Genomic DNA, 26,744 nt, shown 5'->3' with positions numbered 1-26,744 from the left:
ATACATACATACATACATACATACATACATACATACACACACACACATACACACATACACACATACATACATACATATATACATAGAGAACACAAGCTCCCAAGGTGATTCTGATGTCCAGAACCTAACATTTGGGATAAGTCAGGACTTTAGGAGCTAGACCCACATCCCTGTTTTTTGTTGGTTATTTTGGAAATGGAGGCTAATTTTTCTGCCCTAACTAACTTCAAACTATGACTGTCCAGTTCTCAGCCTCCTGGGCAAGGCTGAGAGTAGCTGGGATTACAGGCATGAGCCACTGGTGTCCAGCTCTATGTTCTGTTCTTGTATGTCACAAGTCAGTTTTCTAGTCAAGGAGAGCTTATGTTTAAGAAGACAAACATAAGCTCATTAAAGTGAGGAGAATGAGCACAAAACAAACTGCAGAGGTGGTGTCAGAGGTGGTGTGTGAGAAAGAGAGAGTGGCTGGCGGAGTGGGAATGAGGGGGGGGCAGGTTAGGAGGCACATTTAGATTAGAGCAAGGCAGGCAGAGCCCGCTCTGGCTCTGCAGATGTTGCCTATGGTGTTTTATGCTGAACATTATTTTCTAGCCAATCAGCAGCAGATACGTGCTCTTCATCACATTCTGCAGATGATACACTGAGGTTAGATGAACAGGAACTACCCAGAGTCAGGGTGCATCCCAGGCTCAAGTTCCAGCTGTTAGGTCTTGGTGATGGAATGCACTGAGTAGCCCAGTCCTGGAAAAGGCCTTCTGCTGCTCTCTGAGCTAGACCTAGCTGGCCCACGAGGCCCAAAGGCCACTGCTGGGGGTCCATGTGTGACAGCTCGGCTGGGCTGCCTCAGCCTCCCTTTTCGTGGTTTCATGTGCTTCTGAAGGTGGCTGTCAGCCTTGGAGCCCAGTGGCACCACTAAGCTTGGTGCTGCTCTGGCTGCCTTGGTGAATCAGTGGCTACTGTTCCCATAGCAACTAGAGTGTCATGCCACTTCTGGGTGAAAACTATCCCCTGGGAACTTCAGGGCATCAGCTGAGATGTACAGAACACCCCACTGGTAGCTCTGGGTTGCTAAAAACAGTGCATGCTACCCAGGGGGAGTTGGTGTGCCTGGGAGGAGGCCCCATCCAGAGTTATACCCCAGCCTCATTCCCCTTGGAAGGTTCCCCTTCGAGAACCATCTGGAACCTGTTTTTCCAGGCAACATTTCCCCAGAGCGGGTAGCCTAGGTGTGCAGTCTTGGGTCGCCAGATACTAGTTGTCATTCAAACGCGATAATGAGCTTGTGAGAGAGGAGATGCTGCAACCAAACAGAAGTGATTAGAGAAGGGGGGAAAGCGCTGATAGTGGGGACTTTCCTGAACATTTGGAGCACGTGGTTCTTCACTCCAGCATGGCCTAGCCAGGCTGCTGTGCGCACTGAGAACATTCTCTAGGCCTGGCAGGTGGATTCGCTAGGCAACCCAGAAGCTCTCAGCCAGTTTACTCCCTGTGCTGATGGTGACTCACAGAGGGCCCTCCTCTCTCAGCCCTGGGGATTTGGAATCTGCAGGTGTGTATTTTTCAGCTTTCCAAGTCATAATTGTGTATGCCAGCCAGGTGTAAGCCCCCTTAAGCATGCAGGAGGCCCACAGCCCCAAGCATTCCACATTAGAACAGTCCTGTGAAGGCCTTGCAGGGGGGACTGTTCAGTCTCCCTCAGGATGGCAGAGCAAGGCTCTCTGTCCTCAGGACATGAGCTTATCATGGGGCATGGCCTTGGGAGAACCCCTGGCTCCAAGTTGTATGTAAGCATCCCCCGTGTCTGATACCACTCCTGCAAGTCCCCTTTCTCCAGTGACATTGCTCGAGGGTTGTGCCCTGTCTGGTTTATGGGGTCTCTCTAGGGCTGTAGCCTTCAGGAACTGTAGCCCCACCCATTGTGTGTGTGTGCAGTTGTGCGTGTATGCATGTGCTGGTACTGGGGCTTGATTAGAGCCTCTAGCTCTTGCCTAGCTTTTTTGCTCAAAGCTAGTACTCTACCATTTGAGTCACGCTTCTACTTCTGTCTTTTTTTATGGTTAATTGGAGATGAGTCTCGTGAATTTCCCTGCCTGGGCTAGCTTCAAACCTCAATCCTAAGATCTCAACCTTCCTTTTTTTGGTCAGTTGTGGGGCTTGAACTCTGGGGTTGGGCACTGTCCCTGAGCCTCTAGGGCTCTACCACTTGGGCCACAGTGTCACTTCTGGTTTTTGAGCGGTTACTTGGAGATAAGAGTCTCACAGGGATTTCTCTGCCAGGTGTGGCTTCAACTTCAATCTTCTGATCTTAGCCTCTGAAATAGCCAGGATTACAGGTGTGAGCCACCCATGCCTGGCAGATCTCAGCCTTCTGAGAAGCTAGCATTAGTGGTGTGAACCACTGGTGCTGGCTTCCTCTTTTTGGCTTTTTGGTGGTAATTGTAGATAAATGTTTTGTAGACTTTCTGGGCTGACTTTAAACTGTAATCCTCAGATCTCAGCTTTCTGAGTAGCTAGGATTACAAGTGTGAGCCATTGGTTCCTGTTTTTCCACTTTGTGCATATTAGGAGACAGTGTAGCTCTGATCTCCCTGGAATCTCCTGGGAAGGCAGAGGGCTGCTAGACTTCCCAGCCAGACCGTGGGATGCCCTTGCTTCATGATCTGACTTGTGGGGCTGCAGCAGTTCCATGCTCCTTTGCATCCCTCACACTAAACTTAGCCCTAACCCGCATGGCCAGTAGGATCCTGCTCGCACCAAGCAGAAAGCACATCGAGCTGCCTGACGTATTGATGAAAAGACTTTTGAAAGGTTTTTTTTTTTTTTTTTTGGCCAGTCCTGGGCCTTGGACTCAGGGCCTGAGCACTGTCCCTGGCTTCTTCCCGCTCAAGGCTAGCACTCCGCCACTTGAGCCACAGCGCCGCTTTTGGCCGTTTTCTGTATATGTGGTGCTGGGGAATCGAACCTAGGGCCTCGTGTATCCGAGGCAGGCACTCTTGCCACTAGGCTATATCCCCAGACCGAAAGGTTTTATCTTAGAGCCTTAAATAGCAAGCATGAAGCTAGACACGGTGGTGCATACCTGTAATCCCGGCACTTTGGAGGCTGAGAGAGGAGGATGGGGAATCTCAGGCCACCTGGGCTAACTAAACACCAAGACCATTTTTTTTTTCTGGAAAAAATAAAAAAAGAAGAAGGAAATGGAAGAAGGGAAAGGAAAGGAGGGAAAAGAAAAGGATCGATCCCACAAACTGGAGGACTTCCTCTAAACCATACTGCCCCTGCCGTGAGTGCCGGCCTAGGTCAGACCTTGGTTCTGACGCTGCTGGTGTGAATTTTTCCCTAGCTCACCAACAGACCAGTGGCCCCATTGTCTGGCTCCCGCCTCCAGCCAGGAGCCAGCTTCCCTTTTTCTATGCTTCTGCATAGTTGTCATTTTTCTCTCTGCAGTCATTCTCCTGGCTCCATTAAAGCAAAGCTGGCCCTGGGAGTGGCATAGGAGGGCAGCTTGGAGAACCCTCCCTCGTTTCAGAGAGCTGGGTCCTCCCCAGCACTTTAGCCCCCATTTCCAAGTGCAGGACGGCGCTGAAGGAAGACAGGGTGTGAATGTAGAGAGTAAGGCCCCTCCCAGGTTGGCACTCTGCCTTTCATGTTGAATTTCTCTAAGGTGTGCCTGGGGTGTTTTGGTAATTTTTTTTTTTTAAATTTTGGGTCTTGGTTCAGTTAAGATAATGACAGATTGGTTCAGTTTCTTCCAGGAGACCTGGCAAGCCTTACTGTGGTAAGTGACTGGGACTGGTCACTTTTCCTTCTAAGAGAAAAGGCCAAGTACCTCATCAAGGTGAAGGTGCGAGCTCTGGAGACTGGGTCTCATTTCCTCTCTGTCTCTAATTTACTGAGCCTCTTCATCTTTCTAAGCTTCAAGTTCTTCAAGTTGTCCCCATGCCATCTGTTCAGCTGTTTATTTTCAATTGTCCTGACATTCTTGTCAAAAATTAATTGATTGTCAGGCATCAGTGGCTCATGCCTGTAATCCTAGCTACTCGGGAAGCTGAGATCTGAGAATTGAGATTCAGAGCCAATTTGGCGTGGAAAGTCCATGAGACTCTTACCTCCAATTAAAAATCTGTGAGACTCTTCTCCAATGATCTCTACGTTCAGCTTTTTTTTAGGGGAAGGGGGTAGTTTGGTAGAGCTAAGAGTCTCACAGAATTTCCTGCCCTGGCTGGCTTCAAATCACCATCTTCAGATCTCAGCCTCCTGAGTGAGTTGATAGGATTACAGGCATGAATTACTGGCACCCAGCTAGATTTTTTTCTTAATCATAAAGGAATGTCAAATTTTGTTAGATGGTTTTTCTATGTCTATTAAGATAACTATATGATTTTTATCATTTCTTCTAATGATAGATTATATTAAATTAATTTACTTTATGATATTAAACCAACCTTGCGTTGCGTTCCTAGAATAGGTCTCAACTTGGTCAATGTATAGAACTCCTTTTTATACATTGCTATATTTAGTTTGCTAAGTTGAGTACTTTTGCCTGGATATTTAGGAGAGAGTCTGGTCTTATGTTTTGCTCCTTTTGCTCAAGGATAGCACTCTACCACTTTGAGCCACAGTGCTACTTCCAGTTTTGGGTAATTGATTGGAGATAAGAGGCTCAGACTTTCCTTCCTGGGCTGGCTTTGAACCTCGATCTTCAGATCTCAGCCTCCTGAGTAGCTAGAATTACATGAGCCACCAGCACCCAGCTTTATCTTATCTTTTTGGTATTCTTTTTTTTGTGTGTGTGTGCCTGTCCTGGGCCTTGGACTCAGGGCCTGAGCACTGTCCTGGCTTCTTTTTGCTCAAGGCTAGCACTCTGCCACTTGAGCCACAGTGCCACTTCTAGCCGTTTTCTCTATATGTGGTGCTGGGTAATTGAACCCAGGGCCTCATGTATGTGAGGCAAGCACTCTTGCCACTAGTCCATATTCCCAGCCCTTCTTTTAATGGGTTAGAGAATGGACTCTTACCCTCTTGTGCTTCTGCTGGGAAGGGACAAGTATAAGCTGTGAACACCAGCTTAGATGGTTGGCAGATAGCTGAGGGAGAGGACAGAACCTGATCTTGGAATGGGCTGGTGGCCTGGAGGCAGAAGACAGGCCTGCAGTGCTTCTGGGACAGCCAAGAGGAATCCAAAGGCTCTGCCATCTGTTGGCCTTCAGAGGAGGCCAACTCCAAGGGCTAGAGTTGTGATAACTAATTCAGTAACTTACTCTCTCTTTTTGGAAATGGACCCAAATTTTGTAGAGATGAGAAGAGGAAAAATGAGCCTCCTCAGCTCGAGGCTCATCAAGTTCATGGCCAGGCTGTTATCGAATGAGTATCTGGCTACCCAATGATAACGTTAGGTAGCTCTGGTGGAGCTGCCTCCTCTTTGGCCTCAAAGGAAGGAGAGTCCTTGTGGTAAGGCCTGAAAAACAACAAGTCCCTCGGGAAAGGACAGGGCACAGGATAGGCCACCCCTCTGCAGACCCTTTTTGCAGCTGCAGCGGTGCATTCAGAGACGTGTGGCTTCTCAGCTTGGAGAGACAACCAGCTAGCTTGTGGGAAGATGACACTTAAAAAGCTTTTGCTTCAGAATATCTTGTTCAACTTACCAGAGCCCCCAAGTGACCTTGAGAAGGTTACTCGTTTTGTGCCCTCAGAGCACAGGGCAGGCTCCAAAGCCCAGAGCTCTAGCTTCTGGGTGGGTATGGTCTCCTCTTAGGAGCCGGGGGCCATTCCTCTTGCAGACTCACCGTTCCCTCCTGAGGAGCCAGTGTTATTTTCGTGCCTGTGGCTCACTGCAGAGGCCCAAGGTCCCTGCAGGAAAGCCCACGAGGCGGGCGAGGAAGGAAGCGAGCCAGGCTGCCGCCATTCATTGCCTCTGAAGCGTCTTCTGCTGCCACCTCCCCAGCAGTCGCCCTCCGGCTCCTTCCCTCCTCCAGCCGAGAGGCAGCGCTCAGAGAGCAGGCATCCGTTAGGCAACCAGCTCAGCTGCCGTGTGGGGTATGATGGAATCTGGAGTCTGTGGTTGCTAGGACAGTTCTGCCTGCAGTGGTACTGTGTGGCCCCAGAACTAGGGTGAGAACAGGATGTTCCCCCAGAAGATGGGAAGGATTTGCAGGGCTTCTCAACCAACGAGCCTCATCCTAAGAAGCAAGATTGTTTCAGCTCTTCTCTACAACCTTGTTTTTCTTTTCAGGAATAGAGTTGGTGCTAGAGAATCCCGTGAAGGCAGGGAGCAGGGTGGGTGGAGACAGATTGGTTCTCTTAGCAACACATGGGTGCACCAGTGCCCAATGAAGGTACATCTTTGTGATGTCGCATGCTGGCATTGAGCCCTCCTGCAGAAGCTGCACAACCACCTTAGGTGTCCCCTTGCCTCTGTGTGGTGTAGCAATCCAGAGGGGGGGCTCTCCAGAGGTAGGGACAAGGTGGTCCAAAGACACCAGCACATCCTCCTCACACCAAGCGAGTGGCCTTTCCTGTGCCTGCTGTTCCAACCCACCCCTCCAGCGAGAATTCCTCCAGTAACACAGACGAGAAGTATCAGAAAGGCCACAAACAGCCCATTATCATTGGGAGGAGAGCCCAGAACCACTGTTTAGAGAAGGGGGAGAGAGCAGTGGGACAGAGGGACAAGGAAACAGTGGGCTCTTCAGGGCATGGCAACTTGCTCTAGCTGGCTCCCTCCTCAGGCAGGTTAGCAGTGCCAGCTTCTTTCCGCCTCTCTCCTTTTCTGGCTGTTTGTCAGAGCCTGTCTTATGAAAAACAAGACAACGGAAGTGATTTCATGAGCGCTTGGACAAGAGTCTCAAATTCAGGATTAAGAAAAATAATAAGGATTCTGGTTATCTTCTGTCTCTGTTTGAGCCAGGCAGACGGCGGGCTGGAAACGGGCCTAGCCAATCTCCTTTGAACAAGTGTTGGGTTTGGGCAAAGGATAAGCTGTTAAAAAGATGAATGGTTATTAAAAATTGCAATGAAGCCAGGTGTTAGGGGTTCATGCCTGTAATCCTAGCTACTCAGGAGGCTGAAATCTGAGGATTGTGGCTTGAAGCCAGCCCAGGCAGCAAAGTTCCTGAGACACTTACCTCCAATTAGTGGAGCTGTGATTCAAGTGGTAGAGCACTAGTCTTGAGGAAATAAAGCTCAGGGACAGCTCACAGGCCCTGAGTTCAAATCCCAGGACCATGCAATAGTCAAGATCCTTCAAAGGGATCAAGACTCCTACTGCCCACCCCAATGCCACACACACACACACACACACACACACACACTGTAAAAATGCTCTGCTCTAGGACTAAAGACCTTTGTGGCTGACCTCTTAACTGGGTAGCCTTGGACAGGCTTCGTCTGCCGCCCTGCAGCCTTGCAGCTCAATTCTGGCATTGTTGGTCATATCTCCTGACCAGGCTGCTGGGGAAACCAGAGGGGAGACTATGGGATTCCTTGCAAGCAAAGCACGCTACCTAGAAAACAACCACGATACTAGGGCCAGGATTGGGGGTGTGGGGGCGGGGATTAGTGCTCCAACAGGACCCAAACGCTTGCCTGACCCAATTATGGCCAACACCATAAGCCTACCAGCAATTCTTGTCCCTTGGTTTGCAGGTGCAGAGGATGTGGTGATGGCGTTTTCCAGGTCGGAGACAGAGGACCGGAGGCAGTAGCTCCAAGCCCGTTGGAACACCCTGGAAGCTGTCAGGGGCCAAAAGATCCGTGTGGCTCCTTGGCCGACTGGGTGGCAGCAGACCATCTTCCCCCTTCCTGTGTTCCCCACCCCAAATTCCCTGCCCCACAGCCCCTCCGTGGGGCTGGCATCAAGGGAGATGCTGTGGTGCGTTTACGATTGGCTTAAAGGGATGGACTCATGATTGGCTGCAGGAAGAAACCATTTTATTTTTAAATCTTGACCAACGGAAACCTTTTATTTTTTATTTCTGACTCTTTATTTTAAAAGAAATGCGCCTCGGTATCTAGCTTCCCAGGAAGTGCTCCGAGCTCTGGTGCTTTATTTAGGTCATTTTTTAGGAATGTGAAGAGGCCCAATTGGCTTCTTAAACTGGAAGAGGAATATGATTGGCTGGCTAGTGGAACATGGTCTTTACTTTGATTGGCTGCAGGTGTTCTGCTGATATCAACAGCTTCTCTAGTCTGAATGCAGAAAATGGGGTTTGGGACTTGGTGGTTATATTTGACTTGAAAGAAAAAAAAAGAAAGAAAGAAACCAAATGAGCTTTGCAATATTTATTACACAAAGAGCTTGCTGCTGCCTTCACGTGTTGGGCTTGTGTTTGAATTTGACAGGCATTCCATATGTGTATTTGGTTTCCCATTGGCTCACCCCCGAGTCCTGTTGCCATGGAATCACCTCATTCTGCTGCTTATTTAGGGCCTGGGGGTCCACCTGCAGATTGCATCTGCTTTAGTGATCTCACCTGCCTCCACCTGCCAAGGGACCCCAGGGATACTGAGCAGGGTCCACAGGTGGAAAACCCAGCCCCCAAGGAGCTCTGTGTGGTCCTGAACCAGCAGCCCTGACCTTTGAGGTGGTCATGAGGCAGGATTTATGTGCACCAGCTCCATGCGTTGGCAGCCGGCCAGCTTTCCCTCAATAAGAATGGAACTGCTGGCTGGGGATATGGCCTAGTGGCAAGAGTGCTTGCCTCATATACATGAGGCCCTGGGCTCAATTCCCCAGCACCACATATATAGAAAACGGCCAGAAGTGGCGCTGTGGCTCAAGTGGCAGAGTGCTAGCCTTGAGCAAAAAGAAGCCAGGGACAGTGCTCAGGCCCTGAGTCCAAGCCCCAGGACTTGCCAAAAAAAAAAAAAAAAGAAGAAGAATGGAACTGCTTAGACACTATTGCGGCCTCCATGGCCAGCCCATACGGAGCAGAATGCCACCTGGGCCTCTCTGTCCTCTGCCATTCCTGTGTCACACTCTCAGGTCTCTGCTTAGAAAGAAGAGTTGCTACCCCTGCTTGTAAAATCCCACAAGACCCTAGAGGTCATAGCAGGGGTCTCCCTGGGGGCCTAGATCTGGTACAAAAGCCCAGCTTGTCTCCCCTAAAGCCCAGGAGATCTAGGCTCCCCAAACAATCTGCTGCCAGGACAGCAGATGAGTTCTCTCATCTGATCCCGTCCTAGTTTATTCATGCCTGTCTGGGCCTCAGTGAGCAGGCCCGACTAGGCTGTCAGCCCTGCATCACATGTCAGAGCATCTCTTGAGGGGATGGGGCCTAGGAGCTTCCAGCCCCCTTCACCCCTACTTCTTTGCTGGGAATTTAAGGAAAAGTAGGTGGTCCCTTTCTTGCCCTGGCTGCCTGGTGGCAGGGAGACTCTTGGAGTGTCTTTCCTCTTCTCAGAGCTTGGGGCTCTCCTATGTCATGGATGTGTAGGAGCCCAGAGCCACCATGTCCTGGGGCTGCGTGGCACCGCATCGTCAGTGGATGGTTTACACCATCTTCAGCCTTGTTCCACAAGGAGGATCCAAGTCTTCCACTACACATGGCTCCCTGGTTATGTTAGCTGACATGAACAGCCCAGGCTGTTGATCCCCAGGGAACAAGGCCAGTGGGCAGCACGGTGCAAGGGCTTGGGAGATCTTCCCTCCGGAGGAACACTCCTGTCACATTCACTCCTGCCAGCTCAGTGGCCTGAAGCTCCAGGTGTTTCAGACTCCTCTTCCCCCAGCTTGTAACATCTGGAATCGGGTGTTTCTGGCTGCCCTCACTCTTCATCTGGGCTCCCATCAAGGGCCTGAGCACCGGTCAGTGGTGTGTGTTCTGCCCCAGCTTGTTCGTGTCGTGATTGCAGCCTTGCTCTTACAACAGTGACAGCCCTGGCCTGGCTCATCTAAAGAAGAAAAGTCCACAAGTGTTGCTGTGGCTTTAGAGTTCAACTACAATATATATCTATTGGGGAACAAAAAGACAACCTTTTTTTCATAGCTTGGCAAGTAAGCTGAGCTGGTTTCTCCCTTGGAGTTGGTACTCTGGGGCAGTCACACTGGGGCCTTGCCCAGGAAGGTACCAGGAGGAGGGGACAACAAGCTCAAGCTGATGTCCGTGGCCAGGGCCAGACCCAGAGTTCAGAAGGACTTCCAGATCTGCGCTGCCCAGCTCATAGGCCTTAAGGGGAAAGAAAGTCGTCTTTTGATGTAGAAAGAGTCTGAATATTATCCCCAGTGACTGAGATCACTGATCTCCAGGGACACTTTCCTATTTCCTGTTAAGCAATCCCTCAGACCCCACATCCATATAGCTGGTTACAGAGGCACAAACAGAATAACCAACCTTCAGCCATCCCAGAAATAGAAAATGTGTCAATATTCAGCTGTGCATTCAGCTGTGGAAGCAACGATTATGTTGTGTCAGGGAATTTTACTTCGGAAACATTTTCTGGCAGTGTTCATTTCTACCCTTCATAATACCATGCTGGTTCTTTGTTCTTGTTTACATGAAGTCTACTTTTATACAGGGTATGGGGTTGTATGGCACAATAACATCATTAAATCTTATTGAGCTGGATGTAGTCCAAGCCACGTAAGAAGGTGAGACAGAAGAATTACTTGAGCCCAAGAGTTCAAGGACACGCCAAGCAACATGACTGAGCTGTCTCAAAAGACCTTGGTGTTGGAAGACATATTAGGTGACTCAGTAGTCCATGTAGCTGTCAGAAACATGGATCCTCTCTGAAATGGCTCTGAAAAGAGCTGTCCAGCCTCTGCTTGGACAGCTGCTAGGACTGGGCGCTCACTGCCCCCACAGGTGAGCCCATTCTTCCAGTAACAGATTCATCCTTGTGTTGAGTTGGTCTGCCTTTCTCTCTAACTTCCAGAACATTGGAGTTGCTGCAAGAAAGATAAAGGCAGCTGTGTTCGACAGAAACTTACATAGATAGGCGTACGCAGGGGCCCATACTGATTAAACTGTGCAGACCACATACACACACATACAGACACACACACACCACACCAGTGTTCAGAGCCACACTGTCAACCTTGCAGTTGGTGGGTTGGCTGTGGTTCCATCTGCCCAGCCCCCTCACAGAGCTTGGACAGAGTTGGGAGAAAAGGTTCTAACCCATTGTGTCTGTAATGGGAGGTGGACCATATAAGATTGGCGGTGCCAGCTGAGTCTAAGGGAGGCCTGAGAGGAGAAGCAGATCATCCTGTCTTTTGTTGGTATTTTCCAGGCCCTGGGGGGGGGGGGGCGGGGAGAGGGCGGGGAGGGGGAAAAGAGAAGGTGATTCAAAATGAATGAAGTGCTTCTTCTCCGCACAGGTGAACTGCACCTGCGAGCATCAGCCTGCTCCCAGCCTCTCAAGAGAGCTTTTGTCTAGGGAAACTGATCCTGTCCCTTGCACCTGGTCCGGTTGGTGGGAATAGGAGCCAGCTTCCTGAATGGGCAGCTCTGGGGGGCCCAGGGGACCTAAGCAGCCCCCCCTCAGCCCCTCCTCTGTGGACAGGCCCTTTGTCTGGGCTGCTCGTGGCTGCCACCTTCCCCGCCCCCTTTTCTGGAGGATGAACTAGGTCCAGTCTCACCTGGGACCCATTCAGAAAATGAGCACACCCCTTGGCACTGTCCATCAACAGCATTTGATTTTCTTAGAGGCAGCTGAGTGTTTAGGAAGGGCGGTGGCTGGGGCGGGGGGGGGGGGTGGATATCAGCAGTTCATCCTGATTCCAAGGAAGTCCTCCACACACAACAGTGGACTCAAGCCATTTGCTGTCACCCAGTGTCTTGCCCTCACTTTTCACGCATCACGTGTGCTTCCCAGAGGGTCACCAGTGCCCATCCTGCTGGGCAGGGAAGCCAGGATAACTGACTTCCTGCCTGCCCCACCTGGCCTGCCTTCCCTGCCCAGGCCTCCTCCCGAGGCCCTGAGGGAAGGAAGGTGTGCATAACAGATAGTTACCCCTGTTTACACATTGATGGGAGCCCTGTCCCGCCCTGCACAGCTCCAGAAGATAACTTCAGTCCTAGAGCCTCAAGAACTTCGACCTCCTGGCTTTGTGCATGCTGCTTCTGTGCAAGAGTTTCCACAAACGCCATTCATACAGATGCTACGCTTTAAATGCATCTTCTAGCTTTCATGAGTTGGAAACTTAACCCCCCTCGTTCTTCGCCAGTGGTCTTTGGAAGGGAAGCTTGAGGAGGTCATTAGCGTGGGATGGGGTCAAGAAGGTAGGACCCTCCCCCCGTGGCATTAATGGCTTCATAAGAAGGGGGGGGAGGCAGAGATGGAAGCATGAGTCAAATGGTAGAGTATTTGCCTGCAGGTGTTAGGCTCCAAACTCCAGTGCCACCAAAAACAGGCTTGCTCTGTCTCCCCATGTGTGCTTTGTTATAATGCAGCAAGAAGGCCCTTACCTGATGGCAGTGCCATGCTCTTGAACCTGACACTTCCAGAAGCATGAGCCAAATAAATTCCTATTCATTATGAATTATACAGTCTCAGGTTTTTTGTTATGGCAATATAAAGTGAAATAAGACAGTAGGCCCCAGGTTTGGCTTGGGTTTATGCCTGTGCTGGACTTGAACTTAGGGCTTAGGGCCTTCCCTTAGCTTTTTATTTATTTATTTATTTTATTGTTGCCAGTCCTGGAGCTTGGACTCAGGACCTGAGCACTGTCCCTGGCTTCTTTTTCGCTCAAGGCTAGCACTCTACCACTTGAACCACAGTGCCGCTTCTGGCTTTTTCTGAATATGTGGTGCTGAGGAATCGAACCCAGAGCTCCATGTATGGGAGGCAAGCGCTCTACCACCAGGCCACATTCCTAGCCTCCTCCCCTTTTTGTGTTTGGTTCAGGGTTAGCACTTTAGAATTTGAGCCACAGCTCTACTTCCTGCTTTGGGTAGTTAACTAGAGATAAGAATCTCACAGACTTTCCTGCTGGGGCTGTTTTTGAACCATGAACCCCAGATCTCAGCTTCCTGAGTGGCAAGCATTACAGGTGTGAGCCATTGGCACCCAGCTCGGTCCCAGTTTTACTACCAGCTGGTGGATGTCACGTGTGCCCAGGTGTGTAACATTTTGCACAGCCAGCTTCACTAAGATGAGTGTGGCCCTGGGCTGCTCTCGGTGGCAACCTGAGTCCATCCTGACTCTGGTTCTCCATCTGAAGCCAACCTTGCAGCTCTGATAGCTCCTCTGCAATGTGAGCTGGTTTTTCTACAAGTTCCTCTTCCTTTAAATCTATATTTATACTGGTTGCTCCCACAGCATAAATCTTTAGGTACACAGAGCTGGGGCTGGGTAGACATTATGGTAGAGTGAGAACTCTGGAGGCCAACCAGCAGGTTAAAGCCTGGATCAGCCAGGATTTGAGATGGATGATCTAACTTATTTAAACAAAAAGAAGAAGAAGAAGAAGGAGAAGAAGAAAGAGCATCTGCCCCCTAGGGCAGTTATTGTAGAATAAAAAGGTAATAATATGACAAGCTTAGCAGAGTGACCTACCCGGAGTGGGAGGTCAGGCTATATGGTCATCATTAAGTCACCGTGTCCCTCCACCCCCCACCCTCTCTGCTCATAAGCCACTTAGAGCAAGGGCTTGTCTGCAACACTTGGGGAGGAGCCTAGCCCCAGGTCCAATGAGGTGCATATTCAACGCTTTTTGATGAGGATGAAAGAGCTGAGAGGATCCCTTGGTAGGAGCCAAGGCCAAGCTGCCTCCGGCTCCCAACCCCCACGGAGTCTCTGTCTCCTAAGAGGCTTTAGCTTTGGCGTGGGAGAAGGGTGTTAATTGGAGCCGTGTTCCTCGGCCTTCCCAATGCCTGAAGAGCTGAGAGCCACCCCAGATGGACTTTGTCATGGCTGGACAGGCAAACAGCCTGGAAATGGGAGCCTTGACTTCCAGGGACCCTAATGCTCGCCTGTGCTCCCACTCCAAAACAGAATCACAGTCAAGCAGGGTGAAGAATAGAATCAAAGCCTTGATCATAATCAGGTGGCTAAACGAAATCATCACAACCAGAGGCCCCTTCCCGCAGCAGCAGGCTCTGCTTCAAAGCAAGCTGCAGGAGGAGGAGGGCAAGCCAGTCCCCAGGGCCCAGCAGCCCCCCCTCCCCCCGCCCCCCCACCAGACAGCCCCCGCCCCCCCCACCAGACAGCTCCCGCCCCATGGGAGGACATGGAGGCTTGTTGAAGCAAGGGACTCACCCCAAGAGTGGCTGCCCTGGGGAAAAAGGCCCACATTTCCCCCAAGGAGACAGGTGGACCTGAGTTTGAATCCAGACTGCCCGTTCCTAGCTGTGTGTCATGGGCAAGGCGCTGAAAGTCTCTGAGTCGGCTTTCTAACCTGGAAGGTGGGAACGACCGGCTGTCTGGATTCACCAGCTGTGGTGGGCAAGGATGGGAACATGTGGGGTGGGGGAGCAGCCTCTGGGGTTCAGACAATAAGAGATGTGCTGTGTGTAGAGAATTTGAGAACAATAGGCTGACTGGGTGCAAGTGGGCTGGGTGGGAAGTAGAGACACATGGCCGCCAGCCGGGGTGCCTCTGTGCCCTTCTCAGCCTCAGCTGGGCGAGGAGCTGGGTCTTTCCATTCTGGAGCCAGGCCTGCCGGGTACGTAACCTGACGGGGCAGGGTCAGCTGTGCCTGCCTGGAGCTCTGCCGTATCCTGGAGGCAGCACTGGGATGTTCCTTGGCTGAGGAGTTAGGAAGCTGAGAGAAGAAACAATGGAGCCATAAAAATAGCCCTTTGTTTAGCTAGGCCACACATCCTTGTGTGTCCTGGTGTAAAAGGAGCCAGTGCAGCCAGATGCAAGGTGGGTGGAAGGAGCCCAGCACCCAGTGGGAATTGCAGGCCCACCCAACCCTGCAGGCCCTAAGCACTCTCCTCCTGGGCCCCCTTGCCGGCTAAGACCTCGTGGACTCTGCTCATCAGAGTTTCTATCCAGACCCTTCTTCTACAGCTCAACTAGAGCCTCCCGCGCACGCAGCGGCCTACAGAGGTGATCCTCGCACCATCTGGCTGGCACCCAGGCCCCTTCTCCAGACTCCTAGAGAGTTAACCAGCCCGGCCTGAGCCAGCTGAGGGGCGGACCCAGCCCGGCCTGAGCCAGCTGAGGTCCCTGGAGGAGACTGATTTGGAAAATTGCTGGTCATCTTAGGGAGGCCTGGCTGAAACTGGCAGAGCCAGGCTTGCATGCAGGAAAGGGAGCTGCTCCTTAGCGTCCCTGCACCTGCCCTTGGGGCTGTCCTGCTCTTGTCACGTGGCTCACTGGGGAAGTCAGGGAGGGTGGGGTAGCATGGACGCTTGTGGGTCCCCCTGGATAACGGTTCCTGGCTCCTGCTGGAGGACCCCAGGAAGCTGCTTCAGCAGTGACAACCATGGGGGCTGATTTGTCAGGACAGGCCTGGGGGCTGGAGCTAAAGCCTAGCATGTGCTGGAGAGCCGGCCGGTAGGATTCCCGCTGACGCCTGGGATGCTGTTAGAGACTAGCTGCTCCCACCAGCTCAGGCTCCATCTTTTCCCCTCTCCAGGCTGTGGGGCCCATTCAAGGCCCCAGACATTTCAGGAGAGAGTCAGGGCACAAGGGGATGTCCTAGTTTCCTGGGTGGCAACAGCAACAGGGGGTTCGCCCGGCCCCCTCCTCCTCTCCTGAGACGCTGACATGAGCTAATGCTATGTGTGGGACAGAGCCGCTTAGGAGATTAAGCTGTGGAAGGTCATCGGGCTGACCAGGAGGCTGGGCTTGCGTAGAGTGGGCGTGGCACTGGGGATACATTGGGCCAATCCAGAGCCAGGAACTGGCTTTGCAGGATTCTCTGCCATACTTGGGGTACTCCACTGATGCCTGGGCACATGGGGGTGAGCCAAGTCTTGTGGGAGGTCACTCCTGCTGTTCCCCACCTTCCACTTTGCATACATATAGCATGATTATATTTTCCCACCCCCTTTAAGGAAGAGTGGCCCTAACTTGGATTGGCCAATGAAATGTGAGCAGTAGTGATAGGTAGATAATTCCAGGTGGAAACTTTCTATACAAACTACTCTGGAATGTTCCAGAGATGTTTTGTCCTCTCAGCCTGGGTCCCCAGCAGAGACGCAGGCTCCTTCAGGTTCCAGGAATAAGGAAGGAGCCATGTTGTGTCAGGCCCAAAGACCTTGGGCTTGTTAGTTTCCGATCATTCCAGGTTCATCAGAAGGCTCTTGAGCCATTCAAGTTGCGTGACAGGCAGTCTGGTGGTGTCAGAGTAATCTGCTCTGCTCCTAATCCAAAAGGCTGTGTGAGAACTCTGTGTGTGTGTGTGTATGTGTGTGTGTGTGTGTTTTCTGGGGCTTGAACTCAGGGCCTCACACTCTCGCTTGACTTTTTCTATTCAAGGCTGGTGCTCTACAACTTGAGCCATACTTCCACTTCTAGTTTTTGGTTTGTTTGTTTGTTTGTTTCGGGTTAATTGGAGATACGAGTTGCATGGGCTTTTCCACCTGGGTTGGGTTTGAACCTTGAGCCTTAGATCTCAGCCTCCTGAGTAGCTAGGATTATAGGCGTGAGCCAGCATTGCTTGGCTGGTACTGGGATTTCAACTCAAACCCTCACATAGGCCAGGTAAGCACTCTACCACTTGAGCCGTACCTGGAGCCCCTGACCCCTTCTTCTTATAAGGACACTGGTGACTGTGACCTCATTTTAATTCGATTACTTCTCTAAAGCCTCTGTCTCCAAAGAAGGTGCTGCAGCTCAGGACTTCAATATACACATTTTGGGGGAATGCAATTCAACCCTAAATGTGGGCATTCTCTCCAGTGGGTATTCCCCCCTCTCCCCAATTCCATCTCACCAGACCACTCCTTGGCCAAAAGCATGTGGTTTATGGCCTGCTGGAAGAGAAAGTGAACCCCTAATTGTGTTAATTGCCACAATACCAGATCTGCAATTAATATGCCCGGGGAACAAAGAGTGAATGCACTAATAGCACATAATTGGACTTCAACTCCACCCTCAGCAGAGCTGCGCTGCTGAGCTCTGCTGTTTATGTTCCTTTTCAAATTAGCCCAGATGAGCAAATGAATATCCATTTCCCCTTCACCCTGCTCAGAGGGGAGTTATAGGGGTGCCTTGGGGCGAGGAGATGGCCTGTAGGCACCTCAGTTTTGTTCTGTGCAGAGCCAGGAATCCAGGCCTGGCCTTCAGGGCCATGAACAAGAGGAAGCCTCTCAGCTCCACTGAGGCAAGAGGTTGCCAGAACTTTCCAAAAGTCCTGACACTGTCACAGCCTAAGTGGGACAGACATGTTGGCAGACCCCTGACTTGAGGAGACAGATTCAAGTAATTGAGGCAGAGGGTACTCTGTTCTCTGCAGCTTGGGGGGGGGCGGAGGGGGGCTTACACATGTGGAGGCCATGAGGGCCCTCATGGGACAATTGGGGGTGCATTTGGGAACTCGGTGTTTGGTGCTGCAATGTCTCCATTCTAGGAGCGTGGGCAGAGTCCAAGGGCGGATGGCTGACTGCTGACATCCAGGGGTGAAAGGGCCTCCTAGGAAATGAAGCTCATGGTTCCTGGCACTTTTTTTTTTTTCTCTGTTTCTGGAGTGTGTGTGTGTGTGTGTGTGTGTGTGTGTGTGTGTGTGTGTGTGTTTAATTGAAGATAAGAGTCTCCTGGACTTTCCTGCCTGGGGTTGGCTTTCAACCATGATCCTCAGATCTCAGCCTTCTGAGATCTATGATTACAGATGTGAGCCACCAGTGACCAGCTTCTGTTTCATTTTGAGACAGTCTTTCTAGATAGCCAGTACCGGCCTTGAACTAGAAAGGCTTGTGCCTTGATCCATGGCGTGCTGGGATTACAGAAATGTACCACCACACCCAGCTTGCTTTGGGGCTTGAACTGTGGGCTTGGGCTCTGTCCCCGAGTTTCTTTTGCTCAAGGCTAGCCCTCTACCACTTGAGCCACAGAGCCACCTCCAGGTTTTTCTGAGTGGTTTACTGGAGAGAAGAGTCTCCCAGACTGTCTTGCCTGGGTGGACTTGAAACCACGATGATCGTCAGCCTTCCTGAGTAGCTAGGATTACAGGTGGGAGCCGGTGTGACTGTGACGCGGCTTTCTATCCCTACTTCCTCTGCTCGCAGCGCCCAGGCCTGGGTGGCTGCTTTGTATCTCCATGGTGGCAGGGACAGGCCGTGTGGAAACTGCTGCCCAGGCTTGCCTCCTCCCTGGGGAAGGGGCCCGGCTGGAGGCTGGCATGAGTATCAGTCCTGACATGCAACATCCTCTACCCAGTGCTGAGACAGGCAGCCATTTCCCACCCCCACCGCGTGGGGCTCCCAGCCTTGGCTCCCATCTGCCTGCCTCTCAGGCGCCTCACCTTCGCTCATGCAGCTCACCAGGGCTGACGGAGCCTCTGGCCTGCAGCTCCGGCAGCCTTAATTTGCCCCTCGGTCATAGTGCCTCGCTGAGCCTGCTCTGCTCAGCTAGGAGTGGAATTCAAAGACTTCTCTGCAGCACCTGCTTCCTTCCTGACCCCTAGCTTGTCCTTGTGCCCCAGTCGCCTGGGTGGAGGGGAAGGACCCCAGTTTGCTGCCTGGCCCCACTGTCTTTCCTCCCAGCTTCTGTTAAGCCAGCCTCAGGGAGGCTCATTGAGAATTCCCAGAGCCCTGCTGACTGGCGGGGCTGCCGTCCTCAGACAGGCAGCTTCTCATTTGCATGTCTCCAATCAGTGTTCTTGCTCACCACAGCCCCAGGCCTGCAAGGGACCTGAGCCCTTCCACCTGCTGCCCCCAGGACCCAGGTGGAGGCTGAGGGGGGTAAGGACAAAGGAGCAGGGGCCGAGGATCCCTCGCAGGCAAGTGCTCCCGTCTGCTGGTCCTCCTCACCGGGCACTCCCAAGGCTTGCTGGGATACTCCGGGCCCTGGTTCTGGAATCTGAAGATGGCAAGTCATCGGACTGAGACTCTAGGAGAGAGGCACACAACTTGGCCTTCATAGTAGACTTGAGAGAGGAGTTGGTTCAAAAGAACTTTCTATTTGTGCAACACTGGGGTTTGAATTCAAGGCTTTGTGCTTGCTAGGCAAGCACATGGCTGCCACCTGAGCTGTTTTTGATTCCTTTTAGTTTTAAAATAAGATCTTTTGATTTTGCCTGGGCTGGTTTTCCTCCTTGATCTTCCTACCTCCGCCTTCTGAGGAGCTAAGGCTATAGTTATGCACCCCCACTCCTTGTATATTTATGCGACTGGGTCCCACTTTTCACTTGGGTTAGCCTGGAACCTCCATCCTCTTCCTATTCCATCTCCTGAGAAGTTGGGACAGGGACTCTTAAAAACAGCAGGGTAGCTGGGTGCTGGTGGCTCATGCCTGTCATCCTAGCTACTCAGGAGGCTGAGAGCTGAGGATTACAGTTCGAAGGCAGCCCAGGCAGGAAAGTCTGTGAGACTCTTGTCTCCAAACCAGAAGTGGCACTGTGGCTCAAATGGTAGAGCGCTAGCCTTGAGCAAAAGAAGTTCGAGGACAGTGCCCAGGCCCCGAGATCAAGCTCCAGGACTGGCACAAACAACAAACCAGCCGAGTTTGGTCAGGTAGAGAGGGAACAAGGGTCAGGCAGCTATACCTGTCCACACGGAAAACTGATGACCAAAACCAGCCACCATTTGTGGAGCACATGCGGGGGCCAGACCACAGTACCAAGAACTTTTGCATTAACTTGTTTAATCCCACACTACCCCTACAAGACACTCATCATTATAATCTCCAAATTGTAGATGAGGAAACTGAAAGCAGAGGAAGCTAGGAAGTAGCAGAGTTGGGCCTCATTGAGTAGAGCCCCAAGAAGCTTAGAAAGTTCTCCATGAAAATAAGGACTAAGCTGGGAGCTTGTGGCTCACATCTGTAATCCTAGCTTCTCTGGAGTCTGAGATCTGAGGATTGTAGTTTGAGGCTAGCCCACAGGAGACTCTTTTTTTTTTTTTTTTTTTTGGTCATAGGCCTTGAATTTGGGACCTGGGCACTGTTCCTGAGCAATTTTGCTCAAGACTACCACTCTACCACTTTGAGCCACAGTGCCACATCCCATTTTCTGGAGATTAATTGGAGATAAGAGTCTCACGGACTTTCCTGCCTGGGCTGGCTTTGAACACTGATCCTCAGATCTCAGCCTCCTGAGTAGCTAGGAAAACAAGCATGAGCCACCAGCACCTGGCTCTAGGAGATGCTTCTCTTATCTTGAATTAAACACCAACAAGCCCAAAGTGGAGTTGTAGCTCAACTTGGTAGAGTGCCAGCTTCAAGCGGAAAAAGCTAAGCAAGAGCTTGAACCCTGAATTCAAGCTGCAGTACTGGCACACGAAGAAAGAAGGGCCTATGTGTGAAGGTCGGATGTGGCCTGGGAGGGTCGGGACACCGCTTGGCCAGGGAATGCCTCCCCACTGCTCTTCTCCCACATCTTGGCTCATTCCGGGCACCTATCACAATAGGACACTTCTGAGCTGGAGGGAGGGAGGAGAAGACAGGCCAGGCAGACCTTTCACCTTGATGCCATCGACTTTCCTGTGGCTTTGCAGAACTTTTCTCCATCGGTGTAGTAGTAGTAGTAGTGTGTGTGTGTGTGTGTGTGTGTGTGTGCGTGTGCGTGTGCTAGTAGCTTCAGTTACATGACCAGACAGACGGAAGTTTGTGTTGAACTAAGCTGTGTGATTTTGGGCAAAACACTTAACCTTTCTGAGCCCTGGTATCCTTGTCTGTAGAAGAAGGATAATAATTAGATTCATTGCGTGGGATTGCAGTCAGCATGAAATCAGACAATGCAAGTAGCTCGCTTTGTGTAAAGCTGGCTCACAGCAAACAATGTGGGAGCTGAGCTTGTTATTTCTTCATCTCTGGGGGGGTGATTAATACTGCTACCCAGAGGAGGAAGGAGGGAAAGGAAATCTCCCCAAGCAACAACATGAGCCAGAAGCCCGGGAGGAACAATCTGGCTCATCATTTTCCCTTCCCTTCCCTTCCCTTCCCTTCCCTTCCCTTTCCTCCCCTCCCCTCCCCTCCCTCTTTTCCCCTCTCCTTCCCTTTACATTTCTTTTTTTTCCTTGTCTTCCCTTTCCTTTTCCTTCCTTTTTCCTTTTCTGTTCTTTCTTTTTCTTTCCCTCTTTCCTTCCTTCCTTCCTTGCTTAAGGATTGCTAGCTCCTGATTTTTATTGGAGCTTTTGGCCCTGTGAGCTTCAAGACTAACAAAACTGTACTGGATAAAAAAGGCCAGAGAAGCCTGTGTGAGATTGGGGGTTGAATCCTGGGCCTTGAACACGCCAGGCAAACATTCCATGGCTGAGCTAAGCCTCGGCTCTGCTGGACAGGCTTTGGGAGTCACCCTCTATAAACTCTTGCTTCCCATCAATATAATGGAGATGGAGAAAAGCTTCTGCCCAGGAGAACGCTGTCATCCTCAAGAACACGCAGATGTCCTTTGAAAAAGGCATGTACCGAATAAACGTCAAGTCTGGTGCTAGGTGAAACCAGTTGGGTATTTTGTTTTATTTTTGTTTTTGTTTGGGGACTGGATTGAACTCAGGTCTGTGTTTACCAGGCAAGTATTCTACCACTAGAATTAGGCCTCCATGCCTTTTGTCTTTGTTTTTGAACTATGGTCTCTCGCACCTTGGCCCATGCGAGCCTCTAACTCTCAAACATTTGATCCTCCTGAGTTGCTGGGATTATAGGTGTGAGCGTGAATGTGATGATTAGAGCCATCATCTCCTGTGTCAAGGAATACCATGTATATCATCGTCATCACAAGAGTGCTAGCTGTGAACTGGGAATCCTCCACAGGCCCCACGCTGCGCTAAACTCTATACATGCATCCTCCCGGGATCTAAAGGAGACATTATTGCCACTGCTCTGCCTGGTTTCTAGATGAGGTCACTAAAGAACTTAAATTGTCTGGCCTTTTCTGTGAGTTAAAGGAAGCTAGGCCTGCCTCAATCAAAATCTTTCATGAGCCAGGCACAGGTGCTATTCAGGAGGCTGAGATCTGAGGATTGGAAGTTCAAAGCCAGCCCTGGTGGGAAAGTCCAGGCGAGTCTTATCTACAGTTAACCATCAACAAGATGGAAGTGAAGCTGTGGTTTCAGTAGTAGAGAGTCTTGAGAGAAAAGCTATGGTCAGAGCCCAGGCGCTGAGTTCACACCCCATTACCAGTGCGCACGCGTACTCGTGCACACACGCACACACAATCTCTCATTACAGCATAGAGCTCCTGTTTTATTATTGTTAATTAAAATAATCCCATTGTATGTACCGTGTACTTTAAACAAATTCACCCCCTTCATTATATTTCACTACCTGCTCCCTCCCATTTTGTTTATTCTTTTGAGATAGAATCTCACTATGTTGCCCAAGTTGGTCTTGAACTCTTGGGCTCAAGTGATCTTCCTGCTTCAGCCTCCTGAGTAGCTGTGCCTACAAGTGTGGCCAGTGTACTATTTTAGCTCCCAATCTCCCCTAGGGCCAGCTAAAAAGCCCAGGTGTCTTCACTCGGAGTTCGGCGCCGTTTGTGTGGGGCTCAGAGAGCAGCTTTGCGTTCTCTTCCATGGTGAGGAGGTGCTCCCATCTCTGTCCTGACCGTTCCTTCCTCCCCACCTGTCCCCGGAGCTCAGCCCAGTCCTTCTCCCCGTGGGAGCTGGGTGTGGACAGTGCACCTTGCATTTGGTCTCTGCGCCTCGGGGGTGAGGCTCACACCTGTCCGCGGGCTTGCTGTCCAGGGCACTCTGTATAAGGACTGCTGCAGAATGCATAGCCATTCCCGCGCCACCAACGCTGGGTGGTGGGGGGAGAGAGACAGCAGTGTCAGTAGAAATTTCCGTCCCTCTTTGAGGGCACGGAAACAAGCTGCCTGCTCTCTGTGGGAAGGTGAGGTTTCCCTTCCTTGGTAATTTTGGCTAGCCAGTCATAGCTGATGCTTCATGTGTGGGAAGTCTCTTACTTCCTTTGCAAATTTTCCATAGAAAATGCTAGAAAGTCCACAGCTCTCAAGTTGATACCCTGGAGACCCATGGCGGTCACAGGCTGTCTGTCCCTCCTGAAGTTGAGGCTTCTTGCATGTTTCCAGGCTCCCAGCCAGCAGTGCCAGGAATAATGATAACAACGAATGTCTTCTCTTTTTCGGTGCCAGTACTGGAGCCTGACCTCAGGGTCTGGGCACTGACCCTTAGCATTTTCTCTTAAGGCTAGCACTCTACCACTTAAGCCAGAGCTCCACTTTTGGCCTCTCAGTGGTTCATTGGAGATAAGACTCTCACAGATGGGGCTGGCTTTGAACTGTGATCCTCAGATCTCAGCCTCCTGAGTAGCTAGAATGACAGGCGTGAGCCACTAAGCCTGGCTGATAACAGCAAATGTCTTAACACTTGCTTCTGACTACAGGCACCATGCTCTCTGTTTTGTGCTGTTGGACCAACTATTCCTCACCACACCCAGTGAGGAGAGTGCTAAGTGGTCCCCGTTTTCTAGATGGAGACACTGTGATTGGAGAGGTTAAGAACCTTACCCAAAGTCACAGAGCTAAAAAAATGGCCCAAATGGCTAATTATAGATTCACCACTTTCTGTAAAAGCAACTATCAGATACCATCCTTCCACAGGGGAGAAATGTTTTTCGGTAAAGGCCTGATGAAGTACACTCTGGTGTGTCCACACAATGGAGAACTATGTAGCTATACAAAAGAATCTTTGCTGGGTCTATAATCCCAGCTCCTCAAGAGGCTGAGATCTGAGGAGTTCAGTTCAAAGCCCACCTGCTCAGACAAGTTCATAAGACTCTTCTCTCCAATTAAGTCATAGAACACCAGAAGTGGAGGTGTGGCTCAAGTGGTAGAGCTCCAGCTCTGATTGACAAAGCTGAGCAAGAGTGAGAGACCCTCAGCACTACAGAGGAATAGCTAAGTCCCTAGACTGTAATGGACCCATGTCTAAGATTCCATCCCCAGCTGTGCTAGGGATTGCACACAAGGCATCCTGCCTCTTGTGTAAGCCACCTACCACTACTAAGGTATACCGTCAGTCCTAGTGCATATACATGAGTGAAAAAAATCAAGATGCAGAACAGCAGGTGCGATATTCTGTCTTTTATCTCAGAAAGGCAAGCCAACAAATCCACAGAAGGAAGAGGAGATAGGCAGGGGGAGGGAGGAGTGGATTTGGCTTTCTCCGTACACCTTGCTTTCTAGATGTGACTTTGGGACCCCCGTACATATTTACTATAACTACAACATTGAATTACTCTGAAGTTGACAAAACAAGAGTGGATAGAAATGGGTTTGAACCCAAGTCTACTCAGCTAGAAATCCTGCTTCTAAGTACACCATCATTATACCTGCCACTGTCCCTTATAGCTTGGTGATAGAGCAATCTTCTAGCATACAGGCCTTGAGTCTGATCCCCAGCATGGTCAGTCAAGAAAAGAAAAAGAGGAAGGGAGGGACAGAAGGAGGAAAGGAGGAAGGAGGGAAGGAAAGACAGGAGGCAAGGAAGGAGGGAAGAGAAGGTAGGAGAGGAGGGAGTGAGGATTTGAGGGAGATAGTTAAACCTCTTCTATAGCACTGAATTGAAATGGCCAGGCTACTAGAAGGCAGAGTCTGAGCTGGCCCTGGCCCTTTCTTGGGCATCTGGGGTCTGTGGTGGTGGTTTGGGGGTGGAGACTTCCAGAAGCAGTAATCAGCTGCTTTCATGGGATTTCTCCTAACCCTCAGTGGCAGCCCTGGGGTGGCTTTGTTTCCAACCCAGCATTAGGAGAGCGCCTGTAATGACTGCTTACCTGCGCATGACTCCATTGTGCAGCCCAGCAATACCCCGCCCACCTGGGAACGGCTCTGCACTGCTGACCAAGAACCTTCCTGCCTGCCAGCTCATTTCTGCCTTCTCAGGGGGACGCTGGACCTGGGAATTAACATCTCCAGCGGGGAGCCCAGGCTCCCTGAGACCTGCTCTCACACTCTTGTGCAGCTGGGTGGTAGGCAGCCAGAGCTGGAGGCTCATCTCCCTGTGTGGGGAGCCGGATGGCTGGCTTCCAGTTAGGGAACCCAGTTTTGGTATCCATGGGGATAATTTCACAAATGGGCTAAGACATCATTTTGGGTTTAGAGAGACAGGAAATTGAATCCTAGGAGTCCTCATTTCTAGCATGCGCTCTTGAGCAAATTTACTCTTTTGCTCTTCAGTAAGAGGGGAACCGTAGGAGGATGGTTGGAGAGGACCCTGCACGAGAGACTGAAGCCAACGTCCTTTGCGGTTAAAGAGCTTGGTTCTGAGGTGCATTATCAGCAAGAATACCTTTACAGGGGGCAGCATCTTGACAACAGATCTTCATGTTCTCTCCACTTACTGCTTCTCATCCAGAAGTTCAAGTCTTCCTTGGCCAGCTTACAAAGAAAGCACTTCTGGTCTTCTTGAGTCATGTTCCCCACTAAGGGTAGGTGATGTCTCTTTCCTACTGGCCCAGGATCCAAGATGCTGCACCTGTTTGGTAGTTTGCTTAGCCTAGATCAGGGTCCTCCCTTTGTGAATCCTCAATTCAGATCCATCCCCATCTCAGGGCCCTTTTGAGGACTAACACAAGCTTTGAAAAGTGCCAGTGCGGCTGAGGCTATTGTCAGGCAGGCCAGAAGTCAAGGTTACTGGCTTTTCTGGCTTCCAAAAATAAAAAAAAAATCTCAATCTGAGCTTTGCAGCTGGACCAACTCTCATGTGGGCAGAATCTCAGCATGTGCAGGTTGCCCTGAGCTCAACAGCGTCTGTCTGCCCCACCTGCTGTTGGACCTTTTTCATCTTCTGCTTTGTTTCTCTAAGGGACTGTGAGGGTGAGGAGATAAAGAGGTCAGGAGTCTAAGCACTGAAGAGCTTTTGTTTGTGTTTTTTAATAGAACTGAATACATTAGGTTTTCCTTCTTGCCATCATCCTCTGCACTCCAAACATGGTCCTGAGATGAGATCTTTCTGATTTTATGTTCTGAGGATCTCAAAGGTCCCTGGGAAACCTGTGGGGTACATTTTTTTTTAATCCCCTGGGGTGTGAGTTCAATAATAATAATAATAATAATAATAATAATAATAATAGCCTGGCTCTGGTGGCTTATAGTCCTAGCTACTCAGGAGGCTGAGATCTGAGGATCCTTCAAAGTCCATACACCTCTTGTCTCCAATTAACCACCAAAAAGCTAGAAGCGGTGCTGTGGCTCAAGGGGAAGAACACCAGTCTTGAGCAAAAAAAAGCTCAGGGAGAGACTCCAGGCCCTGGTCCAGCCCCAGAGCCCCCCCGACTCCCCACCGTCCCTCCCACTCCCAAACGGCATGGGGAGATTTCTTCGGTAAATTCAGAGGGCAGCACCCCTGCCCCCAGCGGGCTGGAACGCGGCCATACCCACGCGCGTGTCCCACGGCACTCGACTGGCCGCCACGCGCGGCTCGTCGGACCTCATCTCCTTCCAGACCTTTCTCCAGCGTGAGCTCCCCGCCATCACCTCCACTGGGCACCAGAGGACACTGGGGGTCTAGGAGGGGACACGACTGACTCCAAGGGACGGGAGTGCCGGCACTGGTAGCGGGATCTGCACTCCCCATGGGTAGTGGGGGAGGACACAGGGTGCAGGTGCCGCCCGCCCGGGAGCGCGCGCGGGGCGGTGCCCGGGCGGTGCAATCCCCACCCCCCCGCCCCGCCCGGGTCCCTCGCGTTGGCTCGGGAGCCATCCCAGGGCCGCTCCCCGGGACTCATCC

General features: G+C 51.1%; 1 protein-coding gene across 1 annotated transcript in view; it reads left to right on the top strand.

The window, feature by feature from the left end:
- Positions 1 to 7,970, top strand: part of Ctnnbip1 (catenin beta interacting protein 1) — a 57,818-nt gene extending 49,848 nt beyond the window's left edge. Inside the window, exon 5 of the mRNA XM_048350199.1 lies at positions 7,645 to 7,970. Within this exon, the coding sequence (XP_048206156.1) occupies positions 7,645 to 7,703 (59 nt within the window). The 3' untranslated portion in view covers positions 7,704 to 7,970. The remainder of the gene's footprint in view (positions 1 to 7,644) is intronic.
- The last annotated feature ends 18,774 nt before the right edge of the window (positions 7,971 to 26,744 follow it).

Source organism: Perognathus longimembris, chromosome 7 (genome assembly GCF_023159225.1).
Source record: "Perognathus longimembris pacificus isolate PPM17 chromosome 7, ASM2315922v1, whole genome shotgun sequence".
NCBI classification, from domain to species: Eukaryota; Metazoa; Chordata; class Mammalia; order Rodentia; family Heteromyidae; genus Perognathus; species Perognathus longimembris.
The sequence above is the reverse complement of the archived record's forward strand: the minus strand, read 5'-3'. Positions and strand labels throughout refer to the sequence as shown.